General features: G+C 44.1%; 1 protein-coding gene across 1 annotated transcript; it reads right to left on the reverse strand.

Moving 5' to 3' along the window:
* Positions 1–383: 383 nt before the first annotated feature.
* On the reverse strand, positions 384–15578 carry OTUD3 (OTU deubiquitinase 3). Its single transcript, XM_032779545.2, has 8 exons — positions 15325–15578; positions 13273–13421; positions 12156–12268; positions 8450–8572; positions 7536–7661; positions 6717–6813; positions 5703–5890; positions 384–4509 (listed from the first exon to the last, which is right to left on the reverse strand). Exons 1-8 carry the CDS (start codon positions 15549–15551, stop codon positions 4336–4338), a joined length of 1197 nt encoding a protein of 398 aa, XP_032635436.1. The 5' UTR covers positions 15552–15578; the 3' UTR covers positions 384–4335.
* Between the last annotated feature and the right edge of the window lie 10 nt (positions 15579–15588).

Consider the following 15588-nt stretch of genomic DNA (forward strand, 5'->3'; position numbering starts at 1 on the left):
GAACTACATCACTATGGGAAAGTGTAGGCAATCCATGCCCTGCTCTAGCTTTTCTGCTGCAGGGTTGTTAATTTGGCCCTCGTTATAGCACAACACTATTGTGGGAAGGGGTGGCAAAATGAAGCTAGCCAGCTCCTGAATAGAGTTGGTGTTGCACAGTTCATGACCAGCCCAATGGGAGGCAAGCACTTAGTGTCTCTGTTCCTCCTCTGTAAAATGTAGATAATACTGTTGCTCTACCATCAGGAGTTGAGGATAAATACATTGAACACTGAGACACTCCCATACTACAATAATGGGGACCAGATCAGAACCAGAGCAAATCAGATTGCTTGAGTGTGTTGGCTAGTACATTCTTACTCAACAAAATGAAGTGAGCCCGCTTTTAGTAAATCTGAAAATTTTGCCTTTAATCTGTACTTGAGCAATATACAAAAATCCATTCTCATAGTTCATGGCACATCTTTGCAGCTTCTATTGCACTATGTAGTCAATTAAAAGAGACAGACATTTGGTTTGCCAGGGGCAGGAGCCCCACAGAATGCTCTGAAGTAGGAAGGAAAAGAAGATCCCTGCTCAGTTTCAACAGAATCCAAGGGAAATTAGGAACAGCTGGAACATTACTATAGATGCAAATACTACAGGTCATGTGACTTTTCTAATATTCAGGCACTGCAGATGAGGTAAAACCGCTGGTAAGTCAACAGATGGACTGACTGCCCTCCAAGGAGGGTTAAGGTATCACCAGAAAGAAACTAGAATTAGTGCACAGCTAAAGACAGGGGACACCTCCCTGCCACTTGCACTCAAACCCAAGCCTGCTTTTGTTACCATGTGCAACCTCCAGCCAAGTGTTTATTACTTTCAGTGTAATTTAACTGCTATGGGGGGTATTTTCTCTTTACGTTTACTGGAGGAAGGTAGTGGATCGGCAGCATTAAAGAACAATTGACCACATGCGCAACCTGCACAGTTTGGCAATAACTGCTTGTCTACACTTACAGTGCTGTAGCGCATAATGAAGATGCTACCTATGCCGATGGGGAAGCTCTCCTGTCAACATAGGTACTCCACCTGCCCGAAAGGCAGTCGCTATGTTGATGGGAGAAGCCCATAGCATGGGCTACAGTGGGGACTAGGTCTGTGTAACTAACAGTTATACAGACATAGGCTTGGTTTACATTACCAATTTAACTCCATCAAAGTCAGTGGAGCTATGCAAGTTTCCACCTGCTGAGCTAACCCTCTATCCAAATAGGTGTATCACAAGCAGCCATAGTAAAAGCTTCAGACAATGTTTGCTAAACATCTCTTGAAGGACTCCAGAGGTAATCAATATTCACTCAGTCCTGGCCTCCAAGTGCCCATGATGATAGTATCTTTCTAGCAGGACTGAAACTTATTCATTTCACCTTGGCCACTAAACTACCATTTATCTGCATCCAGAGAGATCTAGAGTTGGAAGTCTCCATAAACCACTGCCTAGCCTGAGCTATTTAAATCCCCATCTAGCATTAAGCCCAATGACTTGTACAAAGTAGCCACCTTGATAAAACCAGAGGATTCTCAAGCAGCAGGCTTCTTGGATGGAGATGGTCTCTGCTATGTAGGTGGGCACTGACATTAATGTATGATGGCAAGTGGAAAATCGCACAGCTCATCACCCCAGTGCAAAGACACCCAATGCCATGTGGCACAGTTGGCTCCATATCAAAGAGCTTGACAATAAAAGCTATAAGGGAATGAACCCAACTCATTTGCTGCTTATTTTCCTGCTGATCTTCTCCCTGTGAAGGCTATTCACAGTCTGCCACCTAGAGGACAACTGCCAAATCTCATTTAGCCAACAGGCACAAAAGCAAGGTCCTGGAGAAACAAAGTACAGGGAACTCATCTGCCAGAGATGTTCTAGATCTTAAAGGCAGGGGCATTTCCATCAGCCAGACCAGAGAGTCTATACCACAGAGGGCAGGAGAGTTTGGGACCCTCAGCTACTGCAGGTTGGATTTCTTGGCACAGCTTGCTGGAGTGAAGTTGAGTGCTTTCACAAAACAATCTGCCCAGTGCAATAAGAGCTTTGTTTAATTCATTTACGCTTGCAGATGAAAGCATCTTCCATTGCATATTCAGTTTCAGGAACCATAGTTAAATATTTGAATGTATGATCACTCTTCCCCCTGTCACTAAAAATCTGGTAGCTCTGCATGAAAAAGCCAGCCCAATGAATCTCTTCAAGAACAAGGTTGGACTTCACAGGGTCAGCGATGGAAGCAGCTTCTGTGCTTATGGTAGAAGCAACCTTCATCTAGTAGCCATATTTTCTTTCAGAACAACTTTCTCCCTACCCCTCATCCAGAATTGGATGGAAAAACAATCCTCTAATCAGCTCTGACTCAAGAAAAAGCTACATGATTCACAAAGAATATCAAGAATCCAAATCCTAGTTACACAGCTGACAAACCAGCATTGTTACTTCAGCTCAGATGTTTGTCTAGCCACTCACAGAAGCAATCTCTCCTCCCTATATCAAAACATACTGGGGCTAAGCAAGGAGGCAACCCCATAGTGACCTGTAGATACAACCTTGCTAAGGCATTTTCCCTACTGCTGTAAATACCTTTTACTTACTGCTGGGTAAGTGACGTGCCCTTTGTCAGATTCACTGCTTTAGCTTTTCTCTCCCCACCCCCCCAACTCCCTAGGCCCCCATGTCACTAGCAATCAGAGCAGCAAAGCACAAAGTTGCTAGGTGTTCAGAACCACTTCTGGAGTCTGTGCAGCCCATAACTGGGTGGAATAATGACTTCCAAAACCTGGACTGACCTGCCAGTAATGTACCTCTTGACCAGTTAAATGCAGCGTGACATCTCTCTAAGCAAAAGGGCTGCTTTTCATTATCTTCACTACCACCAAGCAGCTTTCTAAACTCCGAGGTCAGAGTTCACAGTTCTACTTTTCTCCTACAACCGTTAATATTGCTAGCATACCAAACAGCACCATTTCTTCTGTTTCACATTTTACTGATATACAGTAAGAGGAAACCAAGAACCACTAACTAAGACTTTGACAATTAAGCGAAAAGGACATTTGTATGTTTCATGTCTACATACGTTCTAGCACCAAAATAGGATGATTAAGACATCTAGAATCACTTTTCAAAGCTCATCTCACTCAAACATTCTGCTTAGACTTTATTCTGAGTAAGGGTTTCCCCTCCCCCCAATCCTTCACACTTTTTAAAGCTTGATGCAGGTCCAAACACTTGAGTGATGTCCAATGCTTCACACCATCAAATTAAGAAAATAGAATTTGGCCCTAGTTTAGGCCAGGCTCCTAATCTTTGTGGAAAGCAGCAAAGGGTTCAGACTCTACTTGCTCAGGAGAAAGGTGGAGGATGGTCCAAACACCAGCACATCTTTGTTACTATACAACAGAAATCTTACACCTGCTTATGGTAAAAGATTATCTTACTAAACATCACCAGATTGGGTGAATCCACCCGGCAACCTAGGGAATACATTGGCGTTTCCCTATTATTATTGGAGCAGCTTTGTCAGAAGGGAAACTCGGTTGCCAGCAGATCAGAGTATCTACAGACTTCAGAGTTCACCTGCTCTGTGCAAAAAAACAAGCATAGACCCAACCATCCCCATCTCCCTGCATATACCTATCTCCTCTAACAATTAGCAGCATTTAGCATATGTCTTAGTGCAACAAAAGCAAGAGCAGCTCTATCTGGACTAAACTTGCTATCAAGTTACAAGTGAGGAGGGAAAGGAATCTGACATCTCTGGTACAGCATTTGGCTGATCAGCTTTGAAACGGATTTGGGAATTTTGTCCTAATCTATTTTAATAGAGAAAGAGTAGTTCCTGAGTTTGGAGCAGTTAAACTGTTCCTGCACAGTAATTTAAAATAAGCTCTTCTATGCTTGCACTTAGTAAAATGTAGTCAGAGTTAACTTCAGTAATACTGTGATGTCTCCAAGCAAAATTCACACAAGGTGCGTGGGGTAATGGATCAAGGTTGAATAGACTCTGTCTCAGGAATAGTAAAAACAAGTGTTGATGTTTTCACTTTGCTTGACCTTGATTGCCCATCCCTCACAAGCTTGGCTGATGTTCTTTAGTGTTACTGAAGAGTTGTTCTTCCCACAGCTGGAGAACCAAAGACAACATAGCGTATGCTAAGAGAACCCCATAGAACCACTGTTTAAAAATAGAGGGGTGCTGAGGAATCTGCTTTGAAGATGGCTTTGTCTGAAAGCTCAGTGCCCTTCCCGATCAGTCTTATTTGCCATTTGCCTATTCCGTGAAAGAACACACAATACACCAGTCATATGTTCAGAGCTGCAAGGGTCTTCACTAGGGTGACTTGTGTATCCGAGTCTGTCTCGCTCCTGTTATCTGCATTGTTACTCCTATTGGCCAGGACTTTCTGCCGGTGCCTTTCTTCTTGCCGCTTCTTCTTCTCTAGCTGCTGCTGCTCCTTCCTTTGTTTATTGGATACCTTAAAAGGAAGAGTCCAACAGTAAATACACCTTCAAACACCCTTAGGTAGGGCCCTACCAAATTCACGGTCATAGGATTTTTAAAGTCATAAATTTCATGATTTCAGCTATTTAAATCTGAAATCTCACGGTGTTGTAACTGTAGGGGTCCTAACCCAAAAAGGAGAGGGGAGGTGTCACAAGGTTATTGTAGGGACGGTTGTGGTACTATCGCCCTTACTTCTGCATTGCTGGTGGTGGTGGTGCTGCCTTCAGAGCTGGGCAGCTGGACAGCGGCGGCTGCTGGGAGCCCAGCTCTGAAAGCAGAGCTGCCACCAGCAGCAGCGCAGAAGTAAGGATGGCATGATATGGTATTGCCACCCTTACTTCTGCACGGCTGCCATCAGAGCTGGGTGGCTACAGAGTGGCGGCTGCTGACTGAGTGCCCAGCTCTGCCACGCTTACTGCTGCCTGCAATACCATCCCATGCCATTCCTCCTTCTGCGCTGCTGCTGGCGGTGGCTCTGCCTTCAGAGCTGGGCTCCCAGCCAACAGCCACCACTCTCTGACCGCCCAGCTCTGAAGGTGGTAAAGAAGTAAGAGTGGCAATACTACAACCCCCCCTAAAATAACCTTGTGACCCCACCTGCAACTCTTTTTGGATCAGGACTCCCAATTTGAGAAACTCCGGTCTCCCCTGTGAAATCTGTATAGCGTAAGGTAAAAGCACACACAAGACCAGATTTCATAGAGGGAGATCAGATTTCATGGTCCATGACACTTTTTTCATGGCTGTGAATTTGGTAGGGCTCTACCTATAGGCCCTGCTCAACAGGCAAAGGAATATGCTGTGTTCTATAGCAGAGAGAGGCTAACAGGATGCTATTAAAGCACAAGGCTACAAAGCAGAGGCCTGAATGTACCCACACAGCCCCTCTCTCAGAATTTGAACATCATCTTGGTTGAGAAATCAGAGGCCACATGATAGTGTAACATTCTTGTTCCCCATTGTCAGAAGAGCATAGTCTGACACAGATCAGATCCCAGCAGTACAGCTAGCAAATTCAGGGAGTGCAGTTCTTGCAGCAATACAGCAAGTTCGTATACATGGGCAAAATGTTTCCAGGATTAAACCTTAATCAAGGAGTTCACCAGAATGTCAGAGTTCCACTGAACCTACAGCTGACCTGTTCCCAGCCCTCCAGATGGATACCTTTGGGAAATGTTTTTTGTTGGTTTGATTCTCTTCATCTGGACTAGCCTGTGTCTTGTTGTTTTCTGTTCCATCCTGATGCAATCCCTGATTTCCAAAGATTCTGGTGCCACTTCCATTCTCCTCCCACAAGGCTGAGCTCTGTGACTTCTGACTTTTGGCCTGGGTCTCATATTCCTCTTCAGAATCTATTAAAGGAAGAGATTTCACTCAGACACTGAAACAATCCATCTCTTGGTTACAGAATGTCACTGGGTTCCTAATGAGCTTTATACAATGTTTTAATTTTGAGGGGGTGGCATATGCTGCTTAAACTACTTAGCTAGTTATGGGGCTGCTCATGGTAACCAGTTTATGAAGCCCACAGATTTTTTTTTTTTGACCCCTCAAATTTCACACCCATTGCAAAGTTCAGAAGAGGACCGTATGTACAAGAATGTACTTGATCCTTGTTGCCTTTCAGTAGCAGGCTTTTATTAACTTTGTGGGGAAGATCTCCTCAGGACCTAAACATCCCAGGTGAAGGGACACCAGAGGCCTGAGTGCAATAGCAGGTTTAGAATCAATTAGTAAACACTGAAAATCCATTTATTTGAGGGACTGAATGGCATCAGTAATCTGAAGTGGAGCCTTGTAAATGTTATACCATCAGCACAAACCCAGCGCAGGTCTGTTGGGGCTAGTTGCTCGCTGTCCTGGATGAAATCAGTTGGTGGGCTCACTCGAGTTCCTAGCATAGTCACTGAAACCAGTTTCATAGATGGCACCACACTGGAAGCCTCAGCTGAGTCACCAAGCATTGATCAGAGTAGAAGTTTAACCTTATCCTCTCACAGCTGATCCTTTTATGCTAGGGCTGAAGCATCCTGGTGGGACATCTGAGGAGAAGCTTGCTCTGCTACTGCCAGTGCTATCCCTGTCATATGGTTAAGGAGAGCACCTCTGTCTTCAGTGCCCTCCTGCCAGCATTCTTCAGAAACATAAGAGTTTTTAAAAAATCCTCCATTTACTTACAGATTCTTTTCACTTCATTCACTTGGAGAACGGCAAATATTGCAGAATCAATATCGTAGTTCTTCACTTCCAGAATCTGAATGATTAAATCAACATCCTAGCCACAAATAGAGATGTTAATATGTGGGATAGATTTGAACCCCTCAGACTTGTTAAACAATTATCTATACATTCTAGCTAAAAGCAAATCTTGTTTGGGAAATTCTTATAAGCTTCCACATTTCTGCTTTTCAGTAGGGCACAGTAAGTGACAAATCTGATTTAAACTCAGCAGCCAAATCCAAAAAACTCAGTTGACTGCACAGTCATACACACAAGTGCTGATGTGCTAAGGTATAGCCCACATACTAGAGAGTCCCTGAGCACTATGGAGCCCGATTCTTGGGTGGCCCCTAGGAACTACTATAATACAGATGACAATCTACAGGGACAGTGCAGCTGCTGATTACAGCTGTTTAACAATGATGGCCAAAGTGACTAGGGATTTTGGGTGCCCACCTTATGATACCTTAAAGGGCCTGAATTTCAGAGAATGGATGCTCAGCACTTTCCAAAAATCTGGCACCTTCAAGGGACCTCAAGCTAGACATGCCAAAAAAAAAAAATCTAGTCATTCCTGAAATACAGGTACAGTAGCTACAGATGGAATGTATTATGAAGCATATTCCCTGAAAGCCCTGACCAGTGACTTTCAGCTCTGGTGCTGAAACTGCTCAGCAGCATCAGCCCATGAACCATTTGCAGGTCAACTTCCATGTAATAAGAGGTGCCCTTCATTGTGTGCATCACTCCGAAATGAAAACGAGACTAAATACTGACCGAACACCCAGTTGCATTACAGACTTTTTGTACAGCATCTTCCACTTCATCCTCTAACTCCTCTTCAGATTCGTCCTTCTGTGGCTTGATCTTCTCCCTCTTATTGGATTCATTTTTACACAGCATCTGCAGTGACAAGGAAACCATGAAAACTATCAGCCTAGGTCAAATCAGAGTCCCATAGCATATGAAGAGACTGTCATTTCAGGACATGACAAAGGAAACCTAGTGCTGACCATTGAACTTGGCTAGAGAATTAAATACCTTTGCCTGGGTTGTCCTTTATTTAAAAAAAAAAAAAAAAAACCTACCTCAAACTGGATAATTTTCCATTGTTGTTTCCACCATTGCCTGAGTCTTGCATTATATGGTGAAAAGCTTCTGATGCTATAGGATTATGTATAGCAAGCAGACTTCATAAAAGAAAATGTCAAGTACTGAACCTCATTTAGATGGTGCATGTTGTACAACTGCATGCACTGTGACTCCAGGACAGCTCATTCTAACCCTCCATAGTTAATGAGGGACAGTGATGGCTCTAGAGTGAGGCTGTTTCACCTTCAAGTCCCCCCTTGGTTTTTTACATGTTTACAAGGTTCAAGGACATTTGGGCCCTCAGCACTGATCAGAGCCAGGACCAGAATTCAGAAGTTCCCGGAACCCAGTCCTGTAAACATAGAAACTTTCTCCAACAGCCTGCTAAGTGGACGTCACCAACTATAATGACCGAGGGATATTTTTTGTGTCCCCAATGCTCAACACAACAGTCAATGAGAGGGTGCCACATGCACACACACCATCGATGACGATCACTTTTGACATATTCAGTCAAACTGAGCTGGCAGAAACCAGAGACCCAGACTCTGGTTTGACGCCCGCACCAGACCAGAGGAGCTCATTCTATCATCACCAACCTCTGTTTGAAGATGTGCGGGAGCTTCAGAGTTGTCATTTATTCTCCGCACGCTATCGTAGTGCTCTCCATATCGATAGGCAATGTGCAGTTCCCTGGCGTTGCTTTTATCCGTGCCTCGAATCTGAGGAAGACAGATTCCCAAAAAGACCTTGGAATTAAATCAACTTTGCATTCTGAAGAGCATCTGTTTTTTTTTTTTTTTTTTTTTTTTTTTTTTCAAGCAGTGCTTAAGACTAACACAAAACATTGACCTAGGAAACTATCTAGATAGCTAAGACCTTTAACTAAGGAACATTTAGCCAGTAGTCCAGATGCACCTAAAATAATAACCATAATAAGCAAGTTATAGTGATAAGAAGGCACATCAGCTGCTTGATTCTTATGCCTTTAGAAACGCAGTGCTGGTCAATTTGCTCTTTAATACTAGAGCAGGCCTGGAAAACATTAAAGAAAATGAAAGTTTTCATTTGTGCCAGACAAAGTTCTGCAATATCTGTAGAAAAAACATCTAGCCTGGGAATTAGCTGCATCTAGGGATGTAACAGCTGCTAGAATAACTCCAGATCTAAGTATACGTAGGCACCCAGATATTTTAAGTTACTTAAACTTTTATGTAAAAGATGTTTAAGATCCCAACTCTGAAATGGAATGCAGAGAATTAGATTTATTTTCATAACCGAATATTTGTAAGTCAGCTCCTGCTTTACTTACCTGCCAAACCAGATGACCAGTACCCAAAGCAGCACAAAGAATGCTCACCCCTCCATGTTTCTGAAAGCAACTAAGAGCATTTTCCTGCTCTTCTTTAGACTATATCTGTAGGAGAAGTATATGTCTGTCCTGTTAAGGGTTTGAGATCTTAAACAAGTGTCCTCCATTTCTTTCTTTTAAGAACTATTCACCTTCAAGTCACCAATTCAACAACTTTTCATTTACCTCCCCATTCTCATTCCATTATTTTTAAGTTGGTCAACATGCTGGAAGGCAACAAGATATTTTAAGCTTCGCTAGCTTTACATCTACTTTGCAAGTAGCTTTACATCTACTTTGTAAGTCTCTTTTGAAGAAGGGTCAATGGCTACAGATCCTGCAATTCCAAGAGGGCATCCTGATAGGAAAACATGGACAAACTCTAACAAAAGGGAAGCTTCCTGCTGATGCACTGGGGCTGTAAACAGAGTTTTGCTACAGCAAATGTGACAATATGCAAAAAGTAATCAAAACTCACTTTTATTCAGGAAAGAGTTAGGGTGCTAATTTGTACTGGAAATAGACCTTGTTAATGAGAGCACCTTAAGCCAAAGGAAAATGGCAAAGACATCATTAGGCACAAAGCAAACCCTGTAACTCCATGTGTAATAGGCATCTCAAAAAGCATTTTTTCCAAATAAATCAAGGGGGCTGATCCAAATCCCAATGATGTCAATGGAAAGATGTCCAGTGACTTCACTAGGCTTTGGAGCAGGCCAAAAACGATTGACAAATAAGTAGAGCAGGAGGCGCTGAACAGCTGCTCAACCAGGATTTTTTCAGGTTGGCTGCTTCGTGCTTAAGGCGGCTCTCTTACAAGTCAACCCCCATCTGGTTCTATTGCTGAGACCAAGGACTCAAGTGAAGTATGGAAAATGAACTCCCCTAAAGACAGTCTGTCTGAGGCACAATGGCAGTTGTAGGGAGAGAGCTACACAGCTGCCCAAAAATACTTGTTCTGTGGTAGGGGACTTCCATCACTGGGGCTGTCAACTAGCACCTTTCCTCAGCACTACATTCACCCACACAAGACAAGAAATCTCATCACAAGCCCTATAATAAGGGCACTGAAAGTGGTCCATGAACGAGGGAACACTCAGGCAGTAATTGTTGAGGTGATGCATGATGTACTGATAAGAGTGAGCACATCAACTTGCACATCCATTTCAAAACAACAACTTGAGTAACATATCCAAGAACTCCTATATAGTGGTTGCCTCTACATGCTCTGAGAAACCAAGTACAGTAGAACCTCAGAGTTACAAACACCTTGGGAATGGAGGTTGTTCATAACTCTGAAATGTTCATAACTCTGAACAAAACATTATAGTTCAGTTGTAAACTTTTTTGAAAGAACATTGACTTAACACAGCTTTGAAACTTTATTACGGAGAAGAACAATACTTTCCCATTGTTTTTAGTAATTTACACTTAACCCACAGCATTGTACTGTATTTGTTTGTTTATTTGGTCTCTGCTGTTGCCTGATTGTGTACTTCTGGTTCCAAATGAGGGGCGTGGTTGACTGGTCAGTTCATAACTCTGAGGTTCTACCATAGCTGAGCATTATGCTTGCTGGATTCATAACTAGCTAATTTAGCATAGTAGAAGAATGCTTTTTCTTTAGAATGTGTGAGTTAGCTACCTAACTTATGTAGGGTCATCTAAACTCTAAATACACTTTTCTGGTTCTGAAATCCATTCAACAGTTACTTTACAGCATGCTGGAGTGCATTTAAAATGCCAGCTAGACCTTCCAATTGGTAACTGCTCTGACTCCACAGTAGACCTAACCTACGCATTTTGTTGTACTATTTGTAAAGGAGGGCTACTCCTTTACATCCACCTCACTAAAGCACAGACACACAGATGAATGATCCAGGACTGAAGAAGCTCATTCACATGCTGCTCTTCTGAATACAGATTAGGAAGGTTCAGTATGGATTCATTCTTCTGTCATCTCAGACTTTGCCAACCTCCCAAGGGAAATGGTTAACAGATATGCTTGCTGTTGTATTACAGAGGAGTGAGGCAAGCTAACAACAAGCTCTCTCAAACATCTCAGTCCCTACATAGTCCACGTTCTTATGCTGGTGACATTTACCTGAATGTCACTCAAAATATCGCTGGCAACCATGGCAAGTGCAAACATGCAGTACGTGGTACATCCTAACAATTCACTGATTTCAGTAAAACAGCAATGTAAAGCAGCAGTAGTTTTCAAGGAGTTTAGCAGTAATTAAATAGGACACATCTTAGGAAATACATACAGAATTCAAATGGAGGATCAACCCAACCGATTTCTGCACATCTCAGAAGTTCTCCACCCATGTAGTTAAACCAATACTGCTTTGGCCAATGCTAATTTGGCCTGCAGAGTTACTGCAAGAAGTTTACAGTTCTATCCACTCCATGTCACCCACAAAAGCACTAACTCAGTCTGCACTTCCCCAAAACACCAGCTGATGGAGCTTCTCACACACAACAGGCATCCAAGGGCCCCGCCACAACACTGACTCCTACATTCAGTTGACAGCCTTACCACACTTATTTTTAACTCCTAACACGTCAGCACCAACAACCTTCCCCAACCTTAACTCAATCTAGTATCGTAACAGTCATTCTACACATACGCCTGATCCTCAGGTGATGCAAGTCTCACCTCAATGGAGAGGTCAGTTTACACAAGACGATCTGGCCTGACACGCTTAAGTTTCACATGTTCAATAGCTGTTTATTGGCCTAAATTATAGTGTCTTATCCCCCTCCTCCTTGCTTACATTTTGGGAAAATTTTGCAGGGGGGAGGGGGAAGCAAAGAGGCACTCAGCATCATACCAAAACCTAGCCAAGAGTAACTAAAACAAACAAACACAAAATCAGCACATTTAACACCATCTGTATTAGTCAGCAGGAAGCCAGGTCAAGGTAGGAAAGTTAAGTGTTGATTCTTACCTGCCACAGAGGGGCATTGAGCTGATGAATAACCACATTCATTTGATTGTTCCTTGCAAATGCCACAATAGCATCATTACCAGCAAATGTACCAGGCTTCGCCAAATTGGCAACTAAAAAAAAATTCAGAATGGATACAGAAGAGGTTAGAGATTTGGATTTGACATCTACAGAAACACTGGTGGCTAAAGAGAACCACACTTCAGCAACAAGCCTGACAGACAAATGTGATTATTCATGTTGGAATTTGTACATAAAGATTAAGAGGGTCTTTAATTACCATAGCAAATACTCTCCTCACATATGTGACGTTGTCAGCTCAGCAGTAACTCAGAAATGGCATGCCATGTACTGAATCACTAAAGCTGCTTCCTGTATCACCTGTGTGTTACTTAGGGGTTTCTCCAGGCTCTTATAGCAAAATCTAAATAAGGCTCTGTTTTCGCTCTTATCTAGAATTAACATTTATATAATGTTATGGGGCAGGCTTCCATTTAATCTGAAGTCCTACTAAAGCTAAGCACCTCAGGGTGAGATTTTTCAAAGGAACCCAAAATGTTGAGAGGGCACTCGCTTACTGAAATTCAATGGGAGTCAAGCACCTAACTCACTCACAGTGAGTCTACATTGCAATTCTCAACTCAGGTAGACATACATGTGCTAGCTCTGATCAAGCAAGCACATTAAAAACAGCAGTGTGGCCACGAGAGCACAGGCAGCGGCTTGGGCTAGCTGCCTGAGTTCAACCCAGTCCAAGATCCTAGGTACATATGTGGGCAGCTATCCTAAGCCACCACCCACGCCACTCCAACCACATGTACATCTGGGAATTACACCTCAGTGCAACAGTGTAGATTTATCCTTAGGCTTATTTTGCCTCTCCAAACTGCTCCTATATTTGGACACATACCAAGACCACTTAGCAGCTCGCGTTCCTCACCTCCCACTCTCTCCTAAAGCCTTGTTGATGGAAAACTCTTGAGTATCTACAAATTGCACCTGAAGAATGAATAGCTACTCTAAGGTAGCTTTGGCCTGGGGAAATGGAAGGGCGAGAGGTTTGGCTAGGGGATTAGTTACACAATAACTCCTTCTGCCAGCATCCCAGTTTCCATACCATGTCTCTCAAAGGGAACATCATCCTCAACAAAAGGTTCAAAATCCTCCCTCTGCTTTATCATATAATCCACTGTTTCCTGGCGGTATTTGAGGTGGTTTCTGGAGTGCCCCTCAAGCTGGTCACCAAGGGCCCGGAACAAACAGTTGCTGTAGAAAGACAACACTTCAGATAAGTCTGTCTGACATGTATTTAATACTGGTGATTAATGCTGAAGTCTGTGATTTACAGATAGGAACAGTGCAGTCAGGGCAGCAGGAAAATAAGCTTCCCTGCGTGTCAGGCCTGTAGTGAGATGCTCACTTACTACTCAACATCTCTGCTGCAACTGAAAGTGTTTACCTACTAGTAGCAACAGTGTAGGGCTTTTAGTGAAATAGACACCCACCCACTAAGAACAAGATAGAAAACCATTGACTAGTCTCTCACGGGCCAACAACTGTCCTTGAAATCAGGGGGATTTGGGCACCTAATTCCTTTAAATCGCTTCAAAAATCCCAGCCAAGACAACGGATGGGATGCTACAAAGAGCAAGTTATTGAATAGTGACACTTTCCACACAGTCAACTATTCTGTTAACCCTTTGGGGAAGGGGTGACTACCGCATTAAGAGATAACGATAGAGAACATTCCAATTCTTTAAAATATACCTAACATGATAATCTCTTTAAGGGGTTGGGTCACTCAATCTGCCCTCCTCAATCAAGTACATATTGTGACACAGTATCTTTAGCATATATATGTATAAATTATAAAAACTGAACTATTTATCAGGCTAGAAAGCATTCAACTGTTATTCAAAATACAGGTAGCAGGACTGATAGAAACATACCAGAAATTAAAAAGTCAATGAGACACCTAACAGGCACAGGCCAATATAAAATATGAGGGTCAGTCCACCACTGAGAACCTAATCTCCACCTTTGGAACAGAAAAGGCGGCTGAGATTCCCACCACTGTGATGTCCTGGAACCCTGGTTCAGGGACCTTGCTCTTCCAGAGCTGCCCCTAACCCAGGGGTTGGCAACCTTTCAGAAATGCTGTGCCGAGTCTTCATTTATTCGCTCTAATTTAAGGTTCTGCATGCCAGTAATATATTTTAATGTTTTTAGAAGGTCTCTTTCTATAAGTCTATAATATATAACTAAACTATTGTCATATGTAAAGTAAATAAGGTTTTTAAAATGTTTAAGAAACTTAATTTAGAATTAAATTAAAATGCAGAGCTGCTGGACCGGTAGCCAGGACCCGGGCAGTGTGAGTGCCACTGAAAATCAGCTCACGTGCCGCCTTTGGCGCAAGTGCCATAGGTTGCCTACCCCTGCTGTAGCCAATAACAGCCTGATAAATGTGAAGGCTGCCCTCCCCAGACAAAGGACTCCTATGGATAATAGAAAGAAGGGACACTCCCCCAACCTCTACCCCAGTGCTTCTGATTTTTGTGGTGTCTCCACACTTGTACCCCTGCCTCAGCTTGGATTTTTGCAGGTCTCCCTCCTTTGATTCAACTCCATTACTGTAGAGTGAAATTGGCAAGATTTTTGCCAGTTTCACAGTTGCAATAGTGTCTTGTCCTATTATAATCAAGGGGATAGAATGTGACCAGTTAGTTCTACAAGCAGCCTGCATGCACCCTCCCTCAATGCTCAGTCTCTATACATTCTGTAGTAACACTTCCTACAAGGCTGCAGAATCGAAGCAAGTCCAAGTACTTTTCAGTGTTGTTTGTGGAGAGCACATGAACCACGAGCTCCACGCTGAGGCACAAGTGCCTGGGGAAGAACCGAGTGCCAAGGGGGCTGGGAGCCTGGATCAGGGAAGCCAGAGGAGCTGGACGGGTGGGTCAGGCTGCCCAGGACAGGGGAGTGGTTTGGGGGCTGGTGGCTGGGTCAAGGGGGGCGCTGCGTGCACAGGACACGGGACAGCAGTTGGAACCCCGGGAGTGTGCCCAGCGCAGGGGGCGGGGCTGGGTGCCCGGCAGGGCAGGGGGCGTGGCACGGGAGAGAGGGAGGGGGCCCGGCAGGGGGCGTGGCCCCGCCTCCGCGCGCTTACCCGTCGCCCGGCACCTCGCGCAGCTTGAGGCCCAGCGCCTGCAGCTGGTTGCCGAAGCTAACGAACTCCTGGGCCGCGGCACCGCCGCCGTCCTCCTCCGCGGGGGCCCGGTTCCTGCGCTCCTTGGCCAGCGCCCGGCGGGCCGCCCGCTCGTCCCGCTTCCGCTCCAGCTCCGCCTTCTTGCCCCCGCCACCGGCCCGCGCCTTGGCCGCCTGCCTGCGGGACATGACCCGGCTACTGCCCCAAGCCCCGAACGCTACCTAC

Source organism: Chelonoidis abingdonii, chromosome 23 (genome assembly GCF_003597395.2).
Source record: "Chelonoidis abingdonii isolate Lonesome George chromosome 23, CheloAbing_2.0, whole genome shotgun sequence".
Classification (NCBI taxonomy): Eukaryota; Metazoa; Chordata; order Testudines; family Testudinidae; genus Chelonoidis; species Chelonoidis abingdonii.

Excerpts from the sequence above, each read along its gene's own strand:
- OTUD3 (XM_032779545.2), bottom strand. The coding sequence starts at position 15,551 with ATGTCCCGCAGGCAGGCGGCCAAGGCGCGGGCCGGTGGCGGGGGCAAG. Across the intron at positions 7,662-8,449 it reads CCGCACATCTTCAAACAGAG|ATGCTGTGTAAAAATGAATC; the intron begins GTTGGTGATGAT and ends TTGTCACTGCAG. Across the intron at positions 5,891-6,716 it reads GAATGAAGTGAAAAGAATCT|ATTCTGAAGAGGAATATGAG; the intron begins GTAAGTAAATGG and ends TTCCTTTAATAG.